The 16,366-nt window shown below is 54.1% G+C and overlaps 2 protein-coding genes and 1 long non-coding RNA gene across 3 annotated transcripts in view; 2 read left to right on the top strand and 1 right to left on the bottom strand.

Moving 5' to 3' along the window:
- The first annotated feature begins 667 nt into the window (after positions 1-667).
- LOC114068854 (GDNF-inducible zinc finger protein 1-like) lies at positions 668-8,755 on the top strand. The gene is made up of 8 exons (XM_027905262.1): positions 668-812; positions 2,902-3,658; positions 3,986-4,167; positions 4,758-5,639; positions 6,373-6,467; positions 6,875-7,042; positions 7,712-7,869; positions 8,335-8,755. The coding sequence occupies exons 2-8, from the start codon at positions 2,903-2,905 to the stop codon at positions 8,572-8,574; spliced, it is 2,481 nt and encodes an 826-aa protein (XP_027761063.1). The 5' UTR covers positions 668-812; position 2,902; the 3' UTR covers positions 8,575-8,755.
- Positions 8,756-9,788: 1,033 nt separating this feature from the next.
- On the top strand, positions 9,789-15,700 carry GZF1 (GDNF inducible zinc finger protein 1). The gene is made up of 6 exons (XM_027905261.1): positions 9,789-9,901; positions 10,087-11,429; positions 12,672-12,766; positions 13,233-13,400; positions 13,758-13,915; positions 14,028-15,700. Exons 2-6 carry the CDS (start codon positions 10,108-10,110, stop codon positions 14,358-14,360), a joined length of 2,076 nt encoding a protein of 691 aa, XP_027761062.1. The 5' UTR covers positions 9,789-9,901; positions 10,087-10,107; the 3' UTR covers positions 14,361-15,700.
- A 491-nt stretch (positions 15,701-16,191) lies between these two features.
- LOC114068856 overlaps positions 16,192-16,366 on the bottom strand; it is a 977-nt gene continuing 802 nt past the window's right edge. Inside the window, exon 2 of the long non-coding RNA XR_003573681.1 lies at positions 16,192-16,344. This is a non-coding gene — a long non-coding RNA (uncharacterized LOC114068856). The remainder of the gene's footprint in view (positions 16,345-16,366) is intronic.

Below are 16,366 nucleotides of genomic sequence, written 5' to 3'. Positions count from 1 at the left end.
CCAGTGTGCAGAGAGGATATTCCAGTGTGTCCACACGGGGAGAGGGCAGAGAGCTGGATGCGGATCGCTCAGCTCCACTGCACTCTGTCTAATTCACGCGGGGAAAACAAACAAACGCGCCGAGGGCGATCGAAACTGACCGAACAGCGAAACGCGGCGCTTGGAAAGAGCGAAAAAAAAAATTATTTTATTTTATTTAATGTGTGTTGACTCGGGGTGCGGGTTTTTTTGCGGGTTGTGTTTTTTTGCGGGTCCGGGGTGGGTTTTTCCCCCCCGGCTCTGTGGGGCCCGCCCTGCCCTCACCCAAGATGGCGGCGGGGCCGGGGCCATAAGGCGGCGGCGGCCATGTTGGCTGCGGGCGGGTGGGCACGGCGGAGGTGGCGGCGGGTGAGGGCGGGCAGGGGCCGGGAGGGAATCCCGGGATGCACCCCCGGAAGCCATCCTGGCTCCTCCTGCCCGGCAAGAGGGAGACCCCCGGGCTTTGCACCGGCGGGGGGCTGCGCCCCGTGCAGGTGGCAGGTGCCCCCGCCGCGTCCCTTCGTGCCCCCGCCGCGCCCTGAGGCGGCTCCCGCTGGTGCCCGGCGCTGGGATAAACATTCCCGCTCTCTGCTTTCCTTGCAGGAGGGTTTCACGCACTCGTAGAAATCTGCTGCCCGCACTTAATAAATGAAAGGGCAGAAGACGAGCCCAGCTGTGCCGGCGGCACGAGGAGCAGCGCGGCGCGGGATCGTTCCCGGGGGATGCTGAGCCTCGGGAAGCGGGCGCGGCCTGGATTTCCTCGTGGGAGGAGCCTTTCCAGGGGGGAATCGAAGGTAATTGAAGGGCTGTGTGTCTTAAAAAAAAACAATAACAAAGAAACAAACAAAAAAGTTTAAGACGTTTGGAGGAATTCGGCCAGCAGTGTGCTGCGGGATGGTTGGGAGATTGTTCTGGAGGATAAATGGAGATGCTTTAGAGGATAAATGGAGATTTTTCTGGGGGATAGCCGGAGGTTTTTTCTGGAGGGTGAATGGGGATGCTCTGGAGGGTAAATGGAAATTCTCCAATAAGGTAAATGGAGATTTTTGTGGGGCACAAATGGGACATAAGCGCAGCTGCTGTGCATGTTCCTCGGCTTATCCAGAAATCCCCAAACAGGTTGGAAACCTGTTACTATTTGCTCAGTGTCCTGACCTACCTAACTTTATGTACCTGCACCCTGTGGGAATTCCTGTGAGGAATTTTCCAGGGGATTAACATAGTGGAGCAGCTCCAGCTTTTATTTATCTCCTGGTGATGCTGTTTCTTACCTGTTACCTTGTTGTCTCACTGCTATAAATATATTCTTATTATCACAATCCATCTTTAAGGCTCTTCTGGTTGTTTACCCTGTCAATATTCCAGGGATTCTCATTTTGATCCCTGTTTGAGCCCTTTGTTGTTTGTGCTCGTGCAGGTACTGAGAGTTTAAAGGAATCCTTCCTGGAAAGATAATAAATTAAGGAAAAACTTCCTCTTCCACTCTCTACAGAGAAACTTAAGATGTAATTGGAAAGACTTGAGGGAAAAGCATGGTGGATTTATGTGGACAATGGGATTTTATTTTGGGAATATTTATATTATGAAAAAATATATACAAATATAAATCTCTTCTTGGACATTGGGAGCCACTGTTGGGCTTTATTTTTTAAAACAGTGGCCCTAATTCCACTTGTACTAATTCCAGTTGCACTTATTCCAGTTCCTTATCAGGAGCTGTAATTGAATTGAAATATGGTTTGAGTTTTGCATCAGTTCTGGCAAAACTGAAGTGCTTTTGCAATTAATCTGTTGCATGAACTATGTTTTCTGCAAATCTTGTGCACATGCACATTCTTTAAAGTTTTTATTTGCTTATTGCCGGGCTGGAAAGAAGTTACAAACAAATCCATAAAATATGGGGAAAAAATATTGTTGTCGTTTAAATTCTTTAAGAGAGTGTTTTGGAGACACAGAGACTCAGCAGCCCTTCGGAAAACTGAAGATTGGTTTCCAAATGGGAACTAAACCCCTGAACCTCATTTTTTTTTTCTGAAGGGAAAAAATGGTGGGAATGGATTAATTTGTGGCATTTTTCATTGGAAAGACACTTCAGCCAACAGTTTGCGGGGTGGTTTAATCCAGAACCAGATGAACTAAGAGATGATCTTGGAATGTATCTCTTCCATCTGGCTTTGTATCAGATCCTGGCGTTAGCAGAGCTCCGGTGGGAGCGCGGATCGGGATCTTATCGCGGATGGGGATCTTGCAGAGGAGCAGCAGGAAATTAGCACGTGCTGTGCTGATTGATTTCTTTAAGCTGCACAGCCCCGGGGTCAGCACAGAAACCAAGGATATCCTGTTGGAAAACGTTAAGGGAGCAGATTAACTGGGAGCTTTTGTGGATTTGTGGGCCGAACCTGCACTTCTTTCTGCAGCTTCCAAGAGTGCCGGAGGAGCCGGCGGTGGGGTTGTGTCTCCACGTGGGGAAGAGCTGGAAGGTGTTGAGTTGGGAGTGTTGCAAAGATCCCTGCTGGCTGTGGGAATGACACAGCAGGAGCTTGGATGTGAGGGGTCTTTTTCCAGCAGAATTTAGACAATTTTGTTTTGCCCCTTTCCCCTCAATTTGCAGCTTCTGGGGGATGGTTTAGTTGCCACGGTGATGATCCGTCAAAGGTTGGACTCAGTGATCCTGGAGGTCTTTTCCATTTAATTTTTCCATAGATAAGCCAAATGCATTTGCTGATGGTGGTTGTGTTGGCAGGGATAACCTCGAGGTTTTTACCGCGTCTCGCAAGGAGGAATATGGGTATGGAATTCTGCTGGGCTTTCTGATGTTGTACTTGAATGGAAAAACTGGGAAAGTGGGGGCACACTCAGACGTTTGTGTGTTTCTTCTGGCAGGATGGAGAAGAAGAAAATCCTGATGAAGTCCAAGGTCGCTGCTCCCAACCTCCTGAGGGCCCTGCACTCCCTGTACCAGTTCGGGCACCTCTGTGACGTGACGGTTCACACCCAGCACCTGGGAATTCAGGAGGAGTTCCTGGTTCACAAGGCCGTCCTGGCAGCTTCCAGCAACTATTTCAAGGGGCTCTTCCTGCACGAGGAGATGCTGGAGACCAAGACCTGCACGGTGACCCTGCAGGACATCTACACGGAGGAGTTCACCTCCTTCCTGGAGTTTGTGTACACGGCGGAAGTGGAGATCGAAGCGGAAAAGCTCCAGCGGATGAAGGAGATAGCCGAGAGACTGGAATGCAAGGATTTGCTCGACATCTGTGAAGAAGTGAAGGCAGAGGGCAGGAAGGGCTTGGATTTGAGCCTCCACCTGAAGGGACAGAGAGGTGAAAGTGGTGGGTCCCAGCGGCCTCACATCCAGCATGAGGAGAACCCCAGCGCGAGGAACTCTTCCCAGGTCGTGGCAATTCCTGTGCAGAGGAAACTTTGGGACAGGCAAAAACATAAGAAGTTGCTGGCGGGCTATGAGCTCACTGGAGGCCAAGCAGCGGGTCTGGAGCAAGAGGACACCGCTTTTCCAGACCCAAAGCCCAGGACAGCAAAGCTGCCGAAATGCAGCAAGCCAGATTCCACAAACACCCTCGGTGTGGATATCATTAGACTGGAAAACGAGGATAGTCAGACTGAGGCACAGGGAGCCTGTGTGATGATTAGGAGCGCTCTGCCTGAGCAGTGGGGAGATGGAAAGAGTTTAATTTCCCAGTTTCCCACCGAGACAGAACGCAGGAAATCGCCGCGGCCCGCGGCGAAAATCCCAGCGCCAGTGACGTGCGGGAAGCGCGTGGGGCAGTACCGGGAGCGCGTGGAGCTCCAGCACGACGCCGGCCTGGCCCTCAGGCCCCGCTGCGAGGGGTGCGGGCAGCGATCCCCGGCCCCGCGGAACCTGCGGCAGCACCGCCCGCGCGCCCACGGCCACCAGCGCGGCTCCTCCCGCCACGCCGGGCTCACACCCCGCAGGGACGCGGCCCAGCGCGTCCGCAGGGCGCCCGATGGGAAGCGGGAACGCCGGGCCTGCCCCTGCTGCGACAAGGCGGGCGGCTCCAAGGGCGGCCTCTCCGGCCGCGTCCAGACGCACGGCGGGGAGAGGCCCTACAAGTGCGAGCGCTGCCCCGCCAGCTTTGCCCACAGGTCTGCCTACAGCACCCACCTCAGGTACAGCACCCTCGGGAACGTACGGGGATAAAGGCATTGCCAAAGCCCTCCCTGCTCCAGGTCCAGAATTCCTTGGATGTGACACGGAGTGTGTTGAAACTGGGACAGGTTTTTTTGGTTAGCTTCACTGAGCTCGCGGTGCAGATGAGTGGGCTGAGGTCTCCCGGATGAATTCGGGGAATTTCCCGTGGAATTAAAGGGGACTTGTGCAACCAGACCCAGGAAGCCTCAGACTTGGGGTTTTAATAAGAATTTTGTGTCTCTTTATTGGCATTTAATCTTTATTTCCCTCGGTTTAAGTCCATAAGGAAAATTTACAGTCCATCCTACATTCCCAGTCAGGTGACAAATATAGATCCTTGATGAACTGAGACATCTTAAGTGCCTTTAATTACCTGGTCCAACTCTACCCAAAATTCCCCTGTTTTTGGGCTTTCCAAACACACTGTGAATTTCTTAAATGGTGCAAAGAGCGATTCAGAGGAAATGACTCTTCCCCCTGGGCCAACATGTCTGAATTGAAACAATTAATTAATTTTAATTGAGTCTCATTTAAACACATTGAAGTTACACTCTGTTTATTTTAACAGGAAAATCCACGAGTCTGGGCAAGAGAGGAAACTCCTGCCTGTCTATTGGATGGTGGTTCCACCTGCAGCTGGACCGAACGCCGCAAGCTGTGACAAAGATCCCGACAGAGAGCCTTGGGATGCGACATCTGAGGCCACGAGGAGTGAGGAGGAACCCGGGGCTTCATCCACTGCTGAAGCAGAACGGAGCACGGAGCAAGAGGAACAGGACGGGAAACACAAGGAAGCCGAAGCAAGGAGCGAAGAAGGGCATGAAGATGAAGGTGAGATGAGTGTAAAGGGCGAGGAGGAGGGCGATTATGAGGCGGGATACTCGGAAGCTGAAGGAGGTGCAGCCAAAGAGGTGTGCCCCGAGGAGGGTGACCAACACCCAAACGAGAAGGGCGGCGAGGAACACGAACCAGGCGAGGAGCCCGAACCGCAGAAGGCCAGTAAAAGCGGGGCCAGCAAGGACCCCCGCTACGTGATCCGGTGCGACAAGTGCCACGAGCAGTTCGTGTCCCGCAAGAGGTACGTGGATCACTGCCGGGACGCGCACCAGTGCCCGCCCGGCAAGGTGTACCGGTGCGACGTGTGCGGCAAGCGCTTCGCCAGCTACACCAGCTGGAAGGAGCACCGGGCGTGCGTCCACACGGAGGAGCGGCGCTTCTCCTGCCCCCTGTGCAGCGCCACCTTCAAGCGGCAGCGGGACGTGCGGACCCACTCGGTGCGGAAGCACGAGGGCCGTGCCAAGCGGCCCCTCTGCTCCGTGTGCGGGAAGATCCTGAGCTCCCGCACGGCGCTGGTGTTCCACATGCGCACGCACACCGGAGAGAAGCCCTACGAGTGCGGCGTCTGCCGCGCCAGGTTTGCGCAGCCCTCCCAGCTGAAGATCCACACCAGGTCAGCCTCCGGTCTCCCCGTTCCCCCTCCCTGCGCGCACAGGGTCCTGCAGTGCCTTTATCCTCTCCTGGCTTCCCAGCTGTGAGTCGTTCTCCTCAGAGCGGGAACACCGGGATATCACTTGGATTGTAGGATATGTGATTAATCCTTTTACGCAAAGGCTTCGCCTCTGTGGGGTTGTTGCGTTGCCCGTGGTCGGGATTTCGACACGGATGCCCCGTCCAAACTTGCAGGCAGGAGCCAGTCATTTGGAGCAGGCTCTGAAATCCCATGGGATTCACTGATCGAGAGTAGTGTAGACTAAAGAGTGAGTCAGGGACCTCAGAGACCATCTCGGAGCGAGGAATTAGTGTGGGACTCAGTGCTGCTCCTCAGGGCTCCTGCTGCACTCACTGAGTTTGACGGGATGAGTTGCTCTCTGATGGTGTCTGTGTCAGATGTGTCCGCTCCCAGGAGAGGGTGAATCATCCCATGGAAAATTTCCCATCTTTGCCTGAAAAGATTGCATAGCAGATAAATTATAAGCCTCTTGCTTGACAAGTCAGAATTAGGAATGATTTTGCTTGGATTTCCTGTTTGGGTTGGAATAAGGGAAGTCAGCACAGGGTAAAGACCAAATCCTATGTCCTAAATAAGGGGATATCACACCAGGTAGGGTCTGCAGGACACGAGGTAGTGGGAAGGCCCACAGGATTAAAACCTGATTTATTAAATAATCATTTGCCTCCTTCAGGTCCCACACGGGGGAGAAGCCGTATATTTGTGAGGACTGCGGGGCTTCCTTTGCCGACAAAGGGAAACTCACCGGCCACAAAAGGACACACACAGGTGGGCATTCAGTACCCCATGTGGTTTCTCCCGTGGTTTTCCCTTTTCACTGCTAGGAATTGCTGGTTGGGGTGTGAACAAAGTGCCCTTTGCTTTTTTTTTTGTAATTCACAGAGTAGACTCCAAGCAGCAGGAAGGAATCAGTAGGGATAGAAGCTCTTTTAGCCTGGAAAAAAGGAGACTCGGGGGGGGGAAGTTTTTGCTTTCCACAACTCCCTGACAGGAGAGGGGAGCGACTGGACGTGGCACTCAGTGCTCTGGGCTGGGTGACGAGGTGGGGATCAGGCACAGGGTGGGGGGACTCGATGATCCCGGGGGGCTTTTCCAACCTCAGTGATCCTGTGCTTTTGAAGACCAGCCTTGGAGTGCGAAACTCCTGCGTGAGAATCCCGTTCCTCTCTCCCCAGGAGAGCGCCTGTTCAAGTGTGACGTGTGCGGGAAGCATTTTGCCACCAAGGAGTACCTGAAGTGCCACAAGCGCTGCCACATGGGCGCCAAGCCCTACAAGTGCGAGGTGTGTGGGAAAACCTTCGGCCTCAGGGCCTCCCTGGCCCAGCACAGCAACGTCCACGCAGGTAATGGAACCGCCCCTTGGCGCTGGGGAGACAAATCCGTGGCCCCTGGGGCTCTTCCCGGTTTGGATGGGGGCATTTCATTCCACAGCTCCTTGGATTAGGTGATCACAGAGGGTGGAAGAGACCTCCAGGATCATCGAGTCGAACCTGTGAGTGAGCACTACCTTGTCACTAGACCAGAGCACTGAGGGCCCCATCCAGGCGTTCCCTGAACACCTCCAGGGATGGGGACTCCGTGGTGCTGGAAGCGGGGCTCATCCCAATCCTAGCTCCTTAAGTGGAGCACAGGAACACCTCGTGTCACATCAGTGATGTTTTCACAAGAAAACTGAGGCCTGGTTTGTGCCAGGAGTAGAGAAAGGCTGTAGTTCCCCCTGCGGGATCAGAGAGCTGATTTTAGGGTTTCTTGGCAGCGGAGAAATATTTATCATGGAGGCATAAAATCCCAGACTGGCTTGGGCTGTAAGGGGCCTTAAAGATGGGACACCTTCCATATCCCAGGCTGCCCATCCAACCTGGCCTGGAGCAGTTCCAGGGATGCGACAGCCACACCCCCTTTATAGATACTGTAAAATCCTTTCTCTTTTTTTTTTTTTTTTTTTTTTTTTTGATGGGGGCCAAAGAGCCCCCTCTCCTAACGCCGTGTCTCCCGGGATTGGTTGTTCCCAGAGACCCGCCCCTATTTCTGCGAGCAGTGCGGGAAGACCTTCACGCAGCAGGGCGCCCTGCGGCGGCACCAGCGCATCCACACCGGGGAGAAGCCCTACAAGTGCCGGGCCTGCGAGAGGACCTTCACCGACATGTCCACGCTGCGCAGACACGTGGCGGTACGGCATCCCTCGGCATCCTTCCGGCCCTCGGGGTCACCTCGTGGGGTGGGGTGGGGTGGGATAGAAACTGCGGCCGCGCCTTCCCGGCCTCCGGGAGTGTGGGATTTTCCTTTGGCGACGGCACAGCAGCTCCCACTGGTGGCTGCAGAATCCAGGCGTCTCCCGGCCTTTGGGAGAAGAGGCGCAGCATCCCGGGAGGCGTTCGGGGAATGGCCGGACATGGCATTTGGTCATCGGTCAGAGTTTGGACTCCGTGATTTCGGAGGTCTCTTCCAGCCAAAAACATTCGAGGAAGGACTCGGGATTTTAGGTGCTTATTATGGACTTTAGTCCCCGTAACACGATGGACCCCAGGAATGTGGTTTTACATTTTTGAAGTGATTTTAGTTAAAAATCAGGTGTAATTGTTCTCCTATCCCCCTCCCTTTTGTTTTGTTTTGTTTTGTTTTGTTTTTTCCCCAGATTCACGATCGGAATGCTCACTGGCGAAGTTTCCTGATCGATCTCACCCCCAAAAAGGACCATAACTGGTCCAAAATAGAGACATTTGGGGAAGCCCATCCGGGAGGAGGCTCCGCCCCGGAGGGTTGGTCGGTGGACCAGGGGAAACTTTACAAACCAGAAGGTGCCAAAACAGCAGCGCGGGTGGCACCCGGTGCTGGGGACACCGGGGGCACCGACCGCTCCCTCTTGTACTCGTAAGGTCAGTTTTGGCCCCCCAAAAATACGCGGGATGGGGAAAATTATCTCTGAGAATGAGGGGAGTTATCCCCAGCGCCGCAGCTGGATTCCAGGTGGAGGAGGGGGGTGTAACCCCTCCCGAGGGTGTTCATTGCAGCGAAACGCTTAGATCTGCCCCGAGTTTTTATTTTCCAGACGCGCGGATGCAGCTCAGAGCATCCCCTCGGGAAGGGGCGGGGCGGCCGGGAGAGCATGTGCGTGTGTGTGTGTGTGTGCGCGTGTTTATCCGGGCGCGGCCGCTGTAAATCTCCCATTTCTCTTTATTCAATAAAGGCGTGGGTGCCGCCCAGCCCGTTTCCACTCCCCCCCCGCTTCCACGCGCGTCACTTCCCGCGCGCCGCGGCCGCGCTCGGGGCGGGCCGGGCCCGTGGAGCGTCAGCAATTCCGGCCGCGCCCGGGGCTGGGCGGGAGAGCGGCCGGGAAGGCGCCCGGAGCGGTCGGTGAGTGCGGGGATCCCTCCCCTGTGCCCCCCACATTGCCTCTCCAACCCCTCCCGAGACCCCCTGTTCTTCCCCTCATCCTGCCTCATCTCCATCTCCCTCATCTCCTCCCCTTCTTCCCCCACCGCTCCGCTGGGATGCGCTCCCTGCTTCCCCTGTGATCCAGAATCCTTTCCAGAAAGGGTTGGAAGCAGGAACTGAGCGCTCATCACTCCGTCGCCTGCCCCAGCTCCCTGGGAATCCTCTCCCCGTTCCCCTTCTGGGGCTCCTGGCCGCAGCTTTTTGTCTCTTTCCAGCTGTTTTTTTGCCCTCTGGAAAGGGGACGTATTCCCAGAGACGGGCGGTGCTCAAACGGGAGTTAGGTGAATGGTTGTGAAATAGCGCGACAAGTGGTTAAAAATCGCTTTATTGGGGTAAAAAAAGTGACGTTTTGATGCCATTAGCTGTTTAGGCATTTGGTGGGTGGTCCTTAAATTCCTAGGAAGGGGAAAGGAAATCCCCAGATTCCAGCAGGAATTAAAGGGTTAAACTCAGCAGGTCGCTCAGAGCCTCTTCAAATCCAGAGAAATGCGGTTTGTACACCAGTTCTTTTGTTTTTGGGCTTTCAGTGTGTGGATGTGATTATCCATCACGCCTGGGTCGGTGAAGCACTTGGAATTTCATCTGGGAATGGTGTTAAGGCAGTGCTTTTTAGAATTGCAATGAATTTTGCTTAGTTTTACCTTCTGTTGCCTGCTGAGGAGAGGAATCATTCCTTAACTCCCCATGCCTTCACCAGAACATGCCCTCGATCCCCCTCTGTTGCTCCATCCCTGTTCCAGGTTCTGATAGTCCCGAGGGGGTCTCAGGTAAAATTACAGGTGGGATTCAAGCTAAAATTTCCTCCGTGGTCTGGTGGAGAGCAGTCCAAGGTTGGACTCAGTTCCAAGAGCTCTTTCCCAACCTGGCTGAAACACCCAAAACCCCGGCGGTGGCTTCTGGCCGCTGGAAACCCTCGGGAGTTCGGCTAGCTAACGCGGGGTGTCATCAACAGCTTCTTGCAGGGGGAAGAAAGATGGAAAGCCCTCCGGTCCTGCTGGAATCCAAGTCCTCCCCCATCAACCTGCTGAACGAGATGCACCAGCTGCGCCTGCTGGGCCACCTGTGCGACGTGACGGTGAGCGTGGAGTACCAGGGCGTGCGCGCCGAGTTCGTGGCCCACAAGGCCGTGCTGGCGGCCACCAGCAAGTTCTTCAAGGAGGTTTTCCTCAACGAGAAGGCCGTGGACGGGCCCCGGAGCAACGTGTTCCTCAACGAGGTGCAGGTGGCGGATTTCGCCTCCTTCCTGGAGTTCGTCTACACGGCCCGGGTGGAGGTGGAGGAGGACAGGGTGCAGCGCATGCTGGAGATGGCCGAGAAGCTCAAGTGCCTGGACCTCTCGGAGACCTGCTTCCAGCTGAAGAAGCAGATGCTGGAGTCGGTGCTGCTGGAGCTGCAGAACTTCTCGGAATCGCAGAGCTCCGAGGAGGAAGGCGCTGCCCAGCCAGACGTCCCGCCCGAGCCCAGAGCCGTGGCAGAAGCCGAGCGGGATCCCCCGGATTCCCCCACGGCCAGGCCCAGCCACGGGGCGTCCCCGGAGGTGCCGACTGCCAAATCAAAGGAGAAGGTGGACAAGAAGAAGGAAGTGCTGAAGGCCCCTTATGCCAAAATCCGGAGGGCGAGCGGGAGGCTGGCCGGGAGGAAGGTGTTTGTGGAAATCCCCAAGAAGAAGTACACCAGGAGGCTGAGGGAGCAGCAGAAGAGCGCGGAGGTGGCTGCCGGAGACGAGAGATACCCAGAGGAGGAGGAGCCGTGCGAGCCGGAGGGAGAGGAGGAGCAAGAGGAGAGCGCCGTCAAACCGGAGGGCGCGGAGCGCAACGGCCGCCCTGGGGAGAACCCCCGTCCCAAGGCCGGCGAGGACAGAAAGAAGCGGGGCAGCAACTTCAAGTGCGGCACGTGCCAGAAGGAGTTCCTGTACGAGAAGAGCTTCCTGAAGCACATCCAGCACAGCCACGGCATCGCGGCCGAGCTGGTGCTGCGCTGCGAGACGTGCGGGCAGACCTTTGCCAACCGCTGCAACCTGCGGAGCCACCAGCGGCACGTGCACAGCAGCGAGCGCCGCTTCCCCTGTGAGCTCTGCGGTAAGAAGTTCAAGAGGAAGAAGGACGTCAAGAGGCACATTCTCCAGGTTCATGAGGGTGGTGGGGAGCGCCATCAGTGCCAGCAGTGCGGAAAGGGGCTGAGCTCCAGGACCGCCCTGAGGCTCCATGAAAGGACGCACACGGGCCACAAGCCTTATGGGTGCCCCGAGTGTGAGGCTAAGTTTTCCCAGCCTTCGGCACTAAAAACCCACATGAGGTACGATCGGCCTTCCCTGGCCTCGGGAGATCCGGTGGGGGGGGACGAGCGCAATCTCCTGGAGCCTTTCCCTGTTTCCCTTTTTCCCCCTCTGCTTTGCCCTCACTAGAAGGTCACAGGTCGAGCGCTGCTGCTGCTGCTGCTGCTGCTGCTGCTGCTGCTGCTGCTGCTGCTGGAGAGCTTCTCCCAGGGGATCAATCAGGGCGGGAATTACTCCAGCTCATTTGCTGCCTCCTTATGGCCAAGACAGTAAAGAAGCCTGGAAATATTTGGGAAAGGCTTGACCGGGTTTTAAGGGGGAGAACACCAGATTTGGGAGCCAAGGAGGGTTAAAAAACGGAGGTGGGAACAGAACAAGTGACAGATCGTAGGGCAAAAATCCTCTCTGAGGGGTTTCACCTGATTTCCTCTCTGAGGGGTTTATAGCCTGATTTTACCAGTTATTTTGTCTGTCTCAGGGTGATTTTGTCAGGGTAAAAGTCATCTCTGAAGGGTTAAATCTCATTGTATCAATTCTTTTGCCTCTCTGGGAAGAGATGTTCTTATCAGGGCAAAAATTGTCTCTTGAGGGGTTGAACCTGATTTTATAATTTATTTTATCTGCCTCAGGGTATTTTTAAGAGGGCAAAAATAATCTCTGAGGGATTTAACCTGATTTTATCCCTTGTTTTATCTGTCTGAGGGAAGAGGCATTTTTAGCAGGTCGAAAATCAACTGTGCAGGCCTTGAGCCTGATTTTACCCCTTATTTTATCTGTTTGATGGAAAAAATCATCTCTGAGGGGTAGAACCTGATTTTATCTGTCTCAGGGCACTTTCCTGAGGGGAAAAAATTACCTCTGAGGGATTTAACCAGATTTTAACCATTATTTTATTTCTGTTAGGTCAGAGACTTTTTTTATCAGGGGAAAAAAATCATCTCTGGAAGGTTGAACCTGATTTCATCAGTTTTTTCATCTGTCTCAGGGCATTTTTATAAGGGGAAAATATCTCTGAGGGGCTTTAACCTGATTTTATCAGTTCCCAGAGCTTCACCTGCCCTTCCCTAGCCCAAGGAAACGAGTTGATCCGCTTAAACGTTGTTATACCTTAAAAAAATACCTTTTAACATCTGTGTTTACCCTGGAATTCCTGGCTCTGGGCGTTGATCCGGCGCTGCACCAGCCCTGAACACCCCCGGCCCGGGTTGTTCCACGGAGGGAAGAGCTCAGCCTGGTGTTTGAACGTTCCTTTCTCCTTTCAGAATCCACACGGGGGAAAAGCCCTTTGTCTGTGATGAGTGTGGGGCCCGGTTCACTCAGAACCACATGCTCATCTATCACAGGCGCTGCCACACAGGTGAGGAGCCATCGGGACCCGGGGCGGAGGAGGCTCGGAAAACAGGGGGGGAAAAAAAACCCAAACAAGCCGTTCTGGGAAAGCTGGAAACCGTTTGCCTTCAGAAAATGCTTTTTTTTGTTGTTGGTTTTTTTAATATCAAACAAGATGCTGTCATCTCCAGATGCAGGTTTGCTGAGAAAACTAAAAATACCCGATACCTCAGGATATTCTGTGATTTTTAAGCTGAAGGAGGGTTTATTTAAATTAGGTATCGGGGAGTAATTCCTCCCTCTGAGGGTGGTGGGGCTGAGTGGAAGGTGTCCCTGCCCATGGCAGGATTTGGGACTGGGTGACCTTTAAAGGTCCCCTCAGACCCTGGAGGGAGGACACGCTCCATAAGGTCCCTCAGTTTTGGCTGGGATGTTTAGGAGCATTCCCAAAGCCCTGTTGGTTTAATTCTCCTTTCCCCCCCCCCTTTTTTTAGGGGAAAGGCCTTTCATGTGTGAAACGTGTGGGAAGAGCTTTGCCTCCAAGGAATACCTGAAGCACCACAACCGGATCCACACGGGATCCAAACCCTTCAAGTGCGAGGTTTGCTTCCGGACCTTCGCCCAGAGGAACTCCCTGTACCAGCACATCAAGGTCCACACAGGTAGGACGTGCTCTTTTATGTTTGAGACACACTGCAGTATATTCCAGCGAGGAATTCCCCAGCCAGGGGGGGAATTCTGGCTTGAATTCTGACCCTGCATGCACTGGCTTGATTCTTGATGCCAGCACCGCTCCTGCTTCTTCCCGAGCGCTGGCAATTCCCTGGAATACTTCCAAGGGCTGTGGAGATGTTGTTAATAACCAACCGGGATAATTAGCGCGCAAGAACGCTGTTTCAGCTCCGAGCTCCTGCCCTGGCTGGGGAAGGAGGAAAGCGGGATTTCTTTTTTTCCCCAAAGGGAGGGGTTTTGGTGTACGTGGGAGGTGCTGGGGGCTCTAAGGCGGCGCTGTGTGGCAGGGGAGCGGCCGTACTGCTGCGACCAGTGCGGGAAGCAGTTCACGCAGCTCAACGCGCTGCAGCGGCACCACCGCATCCACACCGGCGAGAAGCCCTTCATGTGCAACGCCTGCGGCAGGACCTTCACCGACAAGTCCACGCTGCGCCGGCACACCTCGGTAGGAGCCCCAGACCCTTCCCCCATCCTAAAAATTTCCTGCCAGCATCAAACTTTTTTTCCTTGCCGTCTCGCGTGTCCGACCTTCTCTTTCCCCGGTTCTTCGTTTGCAGATCCACGACAAGAACACCCCCTGGAAGTCCTTCCTTGTCATCGTGGAGGGGGCGTCGAAGAGCGACGACGGCCACAAGACGGAGCTCCCCGACGAGGAGTACGCCGTGTCCCCCAAAATCCCGGAGAAGCTGCTGTCCTTCCCCGAGAGCAGCCCCTACCAGAGCCTGGCGGCCGTCCCGGGCGGCGGCACCGCCGGCACGGACTGTAAGTCATCCGGAGGGCCGGGATCGCAGGAAGCCCTGATGGGAAGCGCGCTGAGCGAGCTGACGGTGCTCCACGCGCAGCAGGACTCCGTCCAGCCCCAGCTCCACGCGCTGGTGAACATGGAATAACGTGGGACTCACTGTGACTCCTTGAGCTGCACCCCTTTGTATAGCCCTTTTGCCTGAGGGAAGCTGGTAGTGGGAAGCAAGGTGGGAGTGGATTTTCCCCGGATTCCTCTGAAAATTCATTCCGCAGCTCCATCTCCCGGAGAGTCATCAGGGTGACACTTCGGTCACTCCTCCCTGGAGGTTGATTCCCTGGGAGCGGAGGGGGTGGCTCAGGTACCGTGTTCGGGTGGGTTCTGAAGGTGGTGCAGGTTTGTTTTCCAGGTGATTTTGATGCCACGTGGACAATCAGGAGAACCGAGGTTGTGTTTCTCCGTGACATTCGCTGCATTTTCCCCGGCAGGAATTGATCCAGGAGATAAGTCTGGCTAAATTGCTTTCCAGGGAAACCTTGGTTTCTCTCTGCTTTTTGCCAAAGACCCCAGCAGTGAGCCAGCTCACTCCTTGGGAATACGAGTGGGAGCTTTGGAGTTTCTTTCCGGGAGTTTTGAGTCTCTTAAATAGCAGGTGGGAGCCAAGTGCTGGTTCGTGTTTCCACAATTCCATGAAAACTGGAGCAGTCTGGCACTTCAGTCTCCACCTTCCAACTGCTCCAGCTCACATGGAATTGGGCACTTAGAGACCAAAACATCTCTTGGAAAAATGTCTGGGAAAACCAGCCATTCTGGAAAAGGTTCAATTTACAGGCTTTTCCTGGTCAGCACCTCCCGCTCCATTTTACTGGAATAGGATTTGGGATGTTTTCCCTGGGTGGTGGGGAAGGAGCCTTTGAGAGTTGTCATCTGACTGGGGATGACTCTTTTTTTGGGGAGCAGCAGCTCCCTGCTGTGGTTTACCACTCCAAAACTCGGGATCAGCTTCCCAGTTGCCACTGTGTAAAAACCTGCCATCTTTTCCAGTTACTTTTCCTGTTTCCTTTGCCTGTTACTGTAGTATTCCCACAGAAACTTTCCCAGCTGGAGCTGTGAGCAGAACTTTGGGAAAGGTAAGCACAATCCAGCCTGGTGAGGGCCTGTTGTCCAGCAATAAACACACCCCCCCATCCGTGGCACAGAGCTATTTTTTTTTTTGGTCCTAAAGGGATGCCGGAGGTGTTGCCATGGAATTCTAACGTAGAAGAAAGGGAATTTTTTTTTTTTTTTAAAGAGAACGTTTCCAAGAGGTTATATTTGAAATATTTATTCCTGGTGAAGCTCAGTTGTCCCCAGTGACCGATGGAAAGAGGCTGTAGATATATTTAAATCCTGAGCGCCTGGAACTGGAGCCAGGGAAGTTTTTGTACTCTGGGAATGTATGGAAGTGAGTTACTGTTCAACTGTTCTTATTAAAATATGGGAATATTGGAACATTGAGAGCCTTCTGGTGACTGGATGATCTGATCAGGGGGGACACTTTGGGACAGGGACAGGCTGGAAACCTGTGGCATGGAGAAGGTTCCAGGGAAACCTCAGAGCAGCTTTCCAGGATCCAAAGGTGCCTGTAAGGAAGCTGAAGAGGGGCTGGACTAACAGGACAAGAGATAATGACTTCAAACTGAAAAAGGGGAAGTTTAGGTTGGATATTAGGAAGACATTCTACCCTGGCAGGGGGGAGAGGCCCTGGCAGTTTCCCCAGGGAAGCTGTGGCTGCCTGGAAGGGTTGAAGGTCAGGCTGGACAGGGCTTGGAGCAACCTGGGATAGTGGAATGGGGGTGGATCTGGATGGGCTTCAAGGTCCCTTCCAACCCAACCCATGCTGTGATTCCAAATGGGTGGAAGGAAACACTACACCTGCTCACCTTCATCATCACACGAGGCTCCAGCCTTCTGCCTTTTCCAGAAAAACCATTTCTCCTTCCTTACATCCATGATTTTCACTTTATTCATGTACAGAGTCACACAAAACATGATATTCCTGCTAAGGCCATTTCATTAATAAGTTTTTCTGAGTAAGAGAGTGATGGAAGAGGAGGGGGGGGGAATACAGCAGAGTAGTGGTGGATTGTCACCTGGAAACCGTCACAGTTCACC

This window comes from Empidonax traillii, unplaced genomic scaffold, assembly GCF_003031625.1.
Source record: "Empidonax traillii isolate 1590-97213 ecotype Southwest subspecies unplaced genomic scaffold, ASM303162v1 scaffold1134:size187968, whole genome shotgun sequence".
Taxonomy (NCBI): domain Eukaryota; kingdom Metazoa; phylum Chordata; class Aves; order Passeriformes; family Tyrannidae; genus Empidonax; species Empidonax traillii.
Note: the sequence above shows the minus strand (reverse complement) of the source record. Positions and strands in the feature narration are given on the sequence as shown.

Coding starts and splice junctions, on each gene's coding strand:
- LOC114068854 (XM_027905262.1), top strand. CDS start 2,903: ATGGAGAAGAAGAAAATCCTGATGAAGTCCAAGGTCGCTGCTCCCAAC. Junction 4,168..4,757: donor GCCTACAGCACCCACCTCAG/GTACAGCACCCT, acceptor TTATTTTAACAG/GAAAATCCACGAGTCTGGGC. Junction 7,043..7,711: donor GCACAGCAACGTCCACGCAG/GTAATGGAACCG, acceptor GGTTGTTCCCAG/AGACCCGCCCCTATTTCTGC.
- GZF1 (XM_027905261.1), top strand. CDS start 10,108: ATGGAAAGCCCTCCGGTCCTGCTGGAATCCAAGTCCTCCCCCATCAAC. Junction 11,430..12,671: donor GCACTAAAAACCCACATGAG/GTACGATCGGCC, acceptor TTCTCCTTTCAG/AATCCACACGGGGGAAAAGC. Junction 13,401..13,757: donor GCACATCAAGGTCCACACAG/GTAGGACGTGCT, acceptor GCTGTGTGGCAG/GGGAGCGGCCGTACTGCTGC.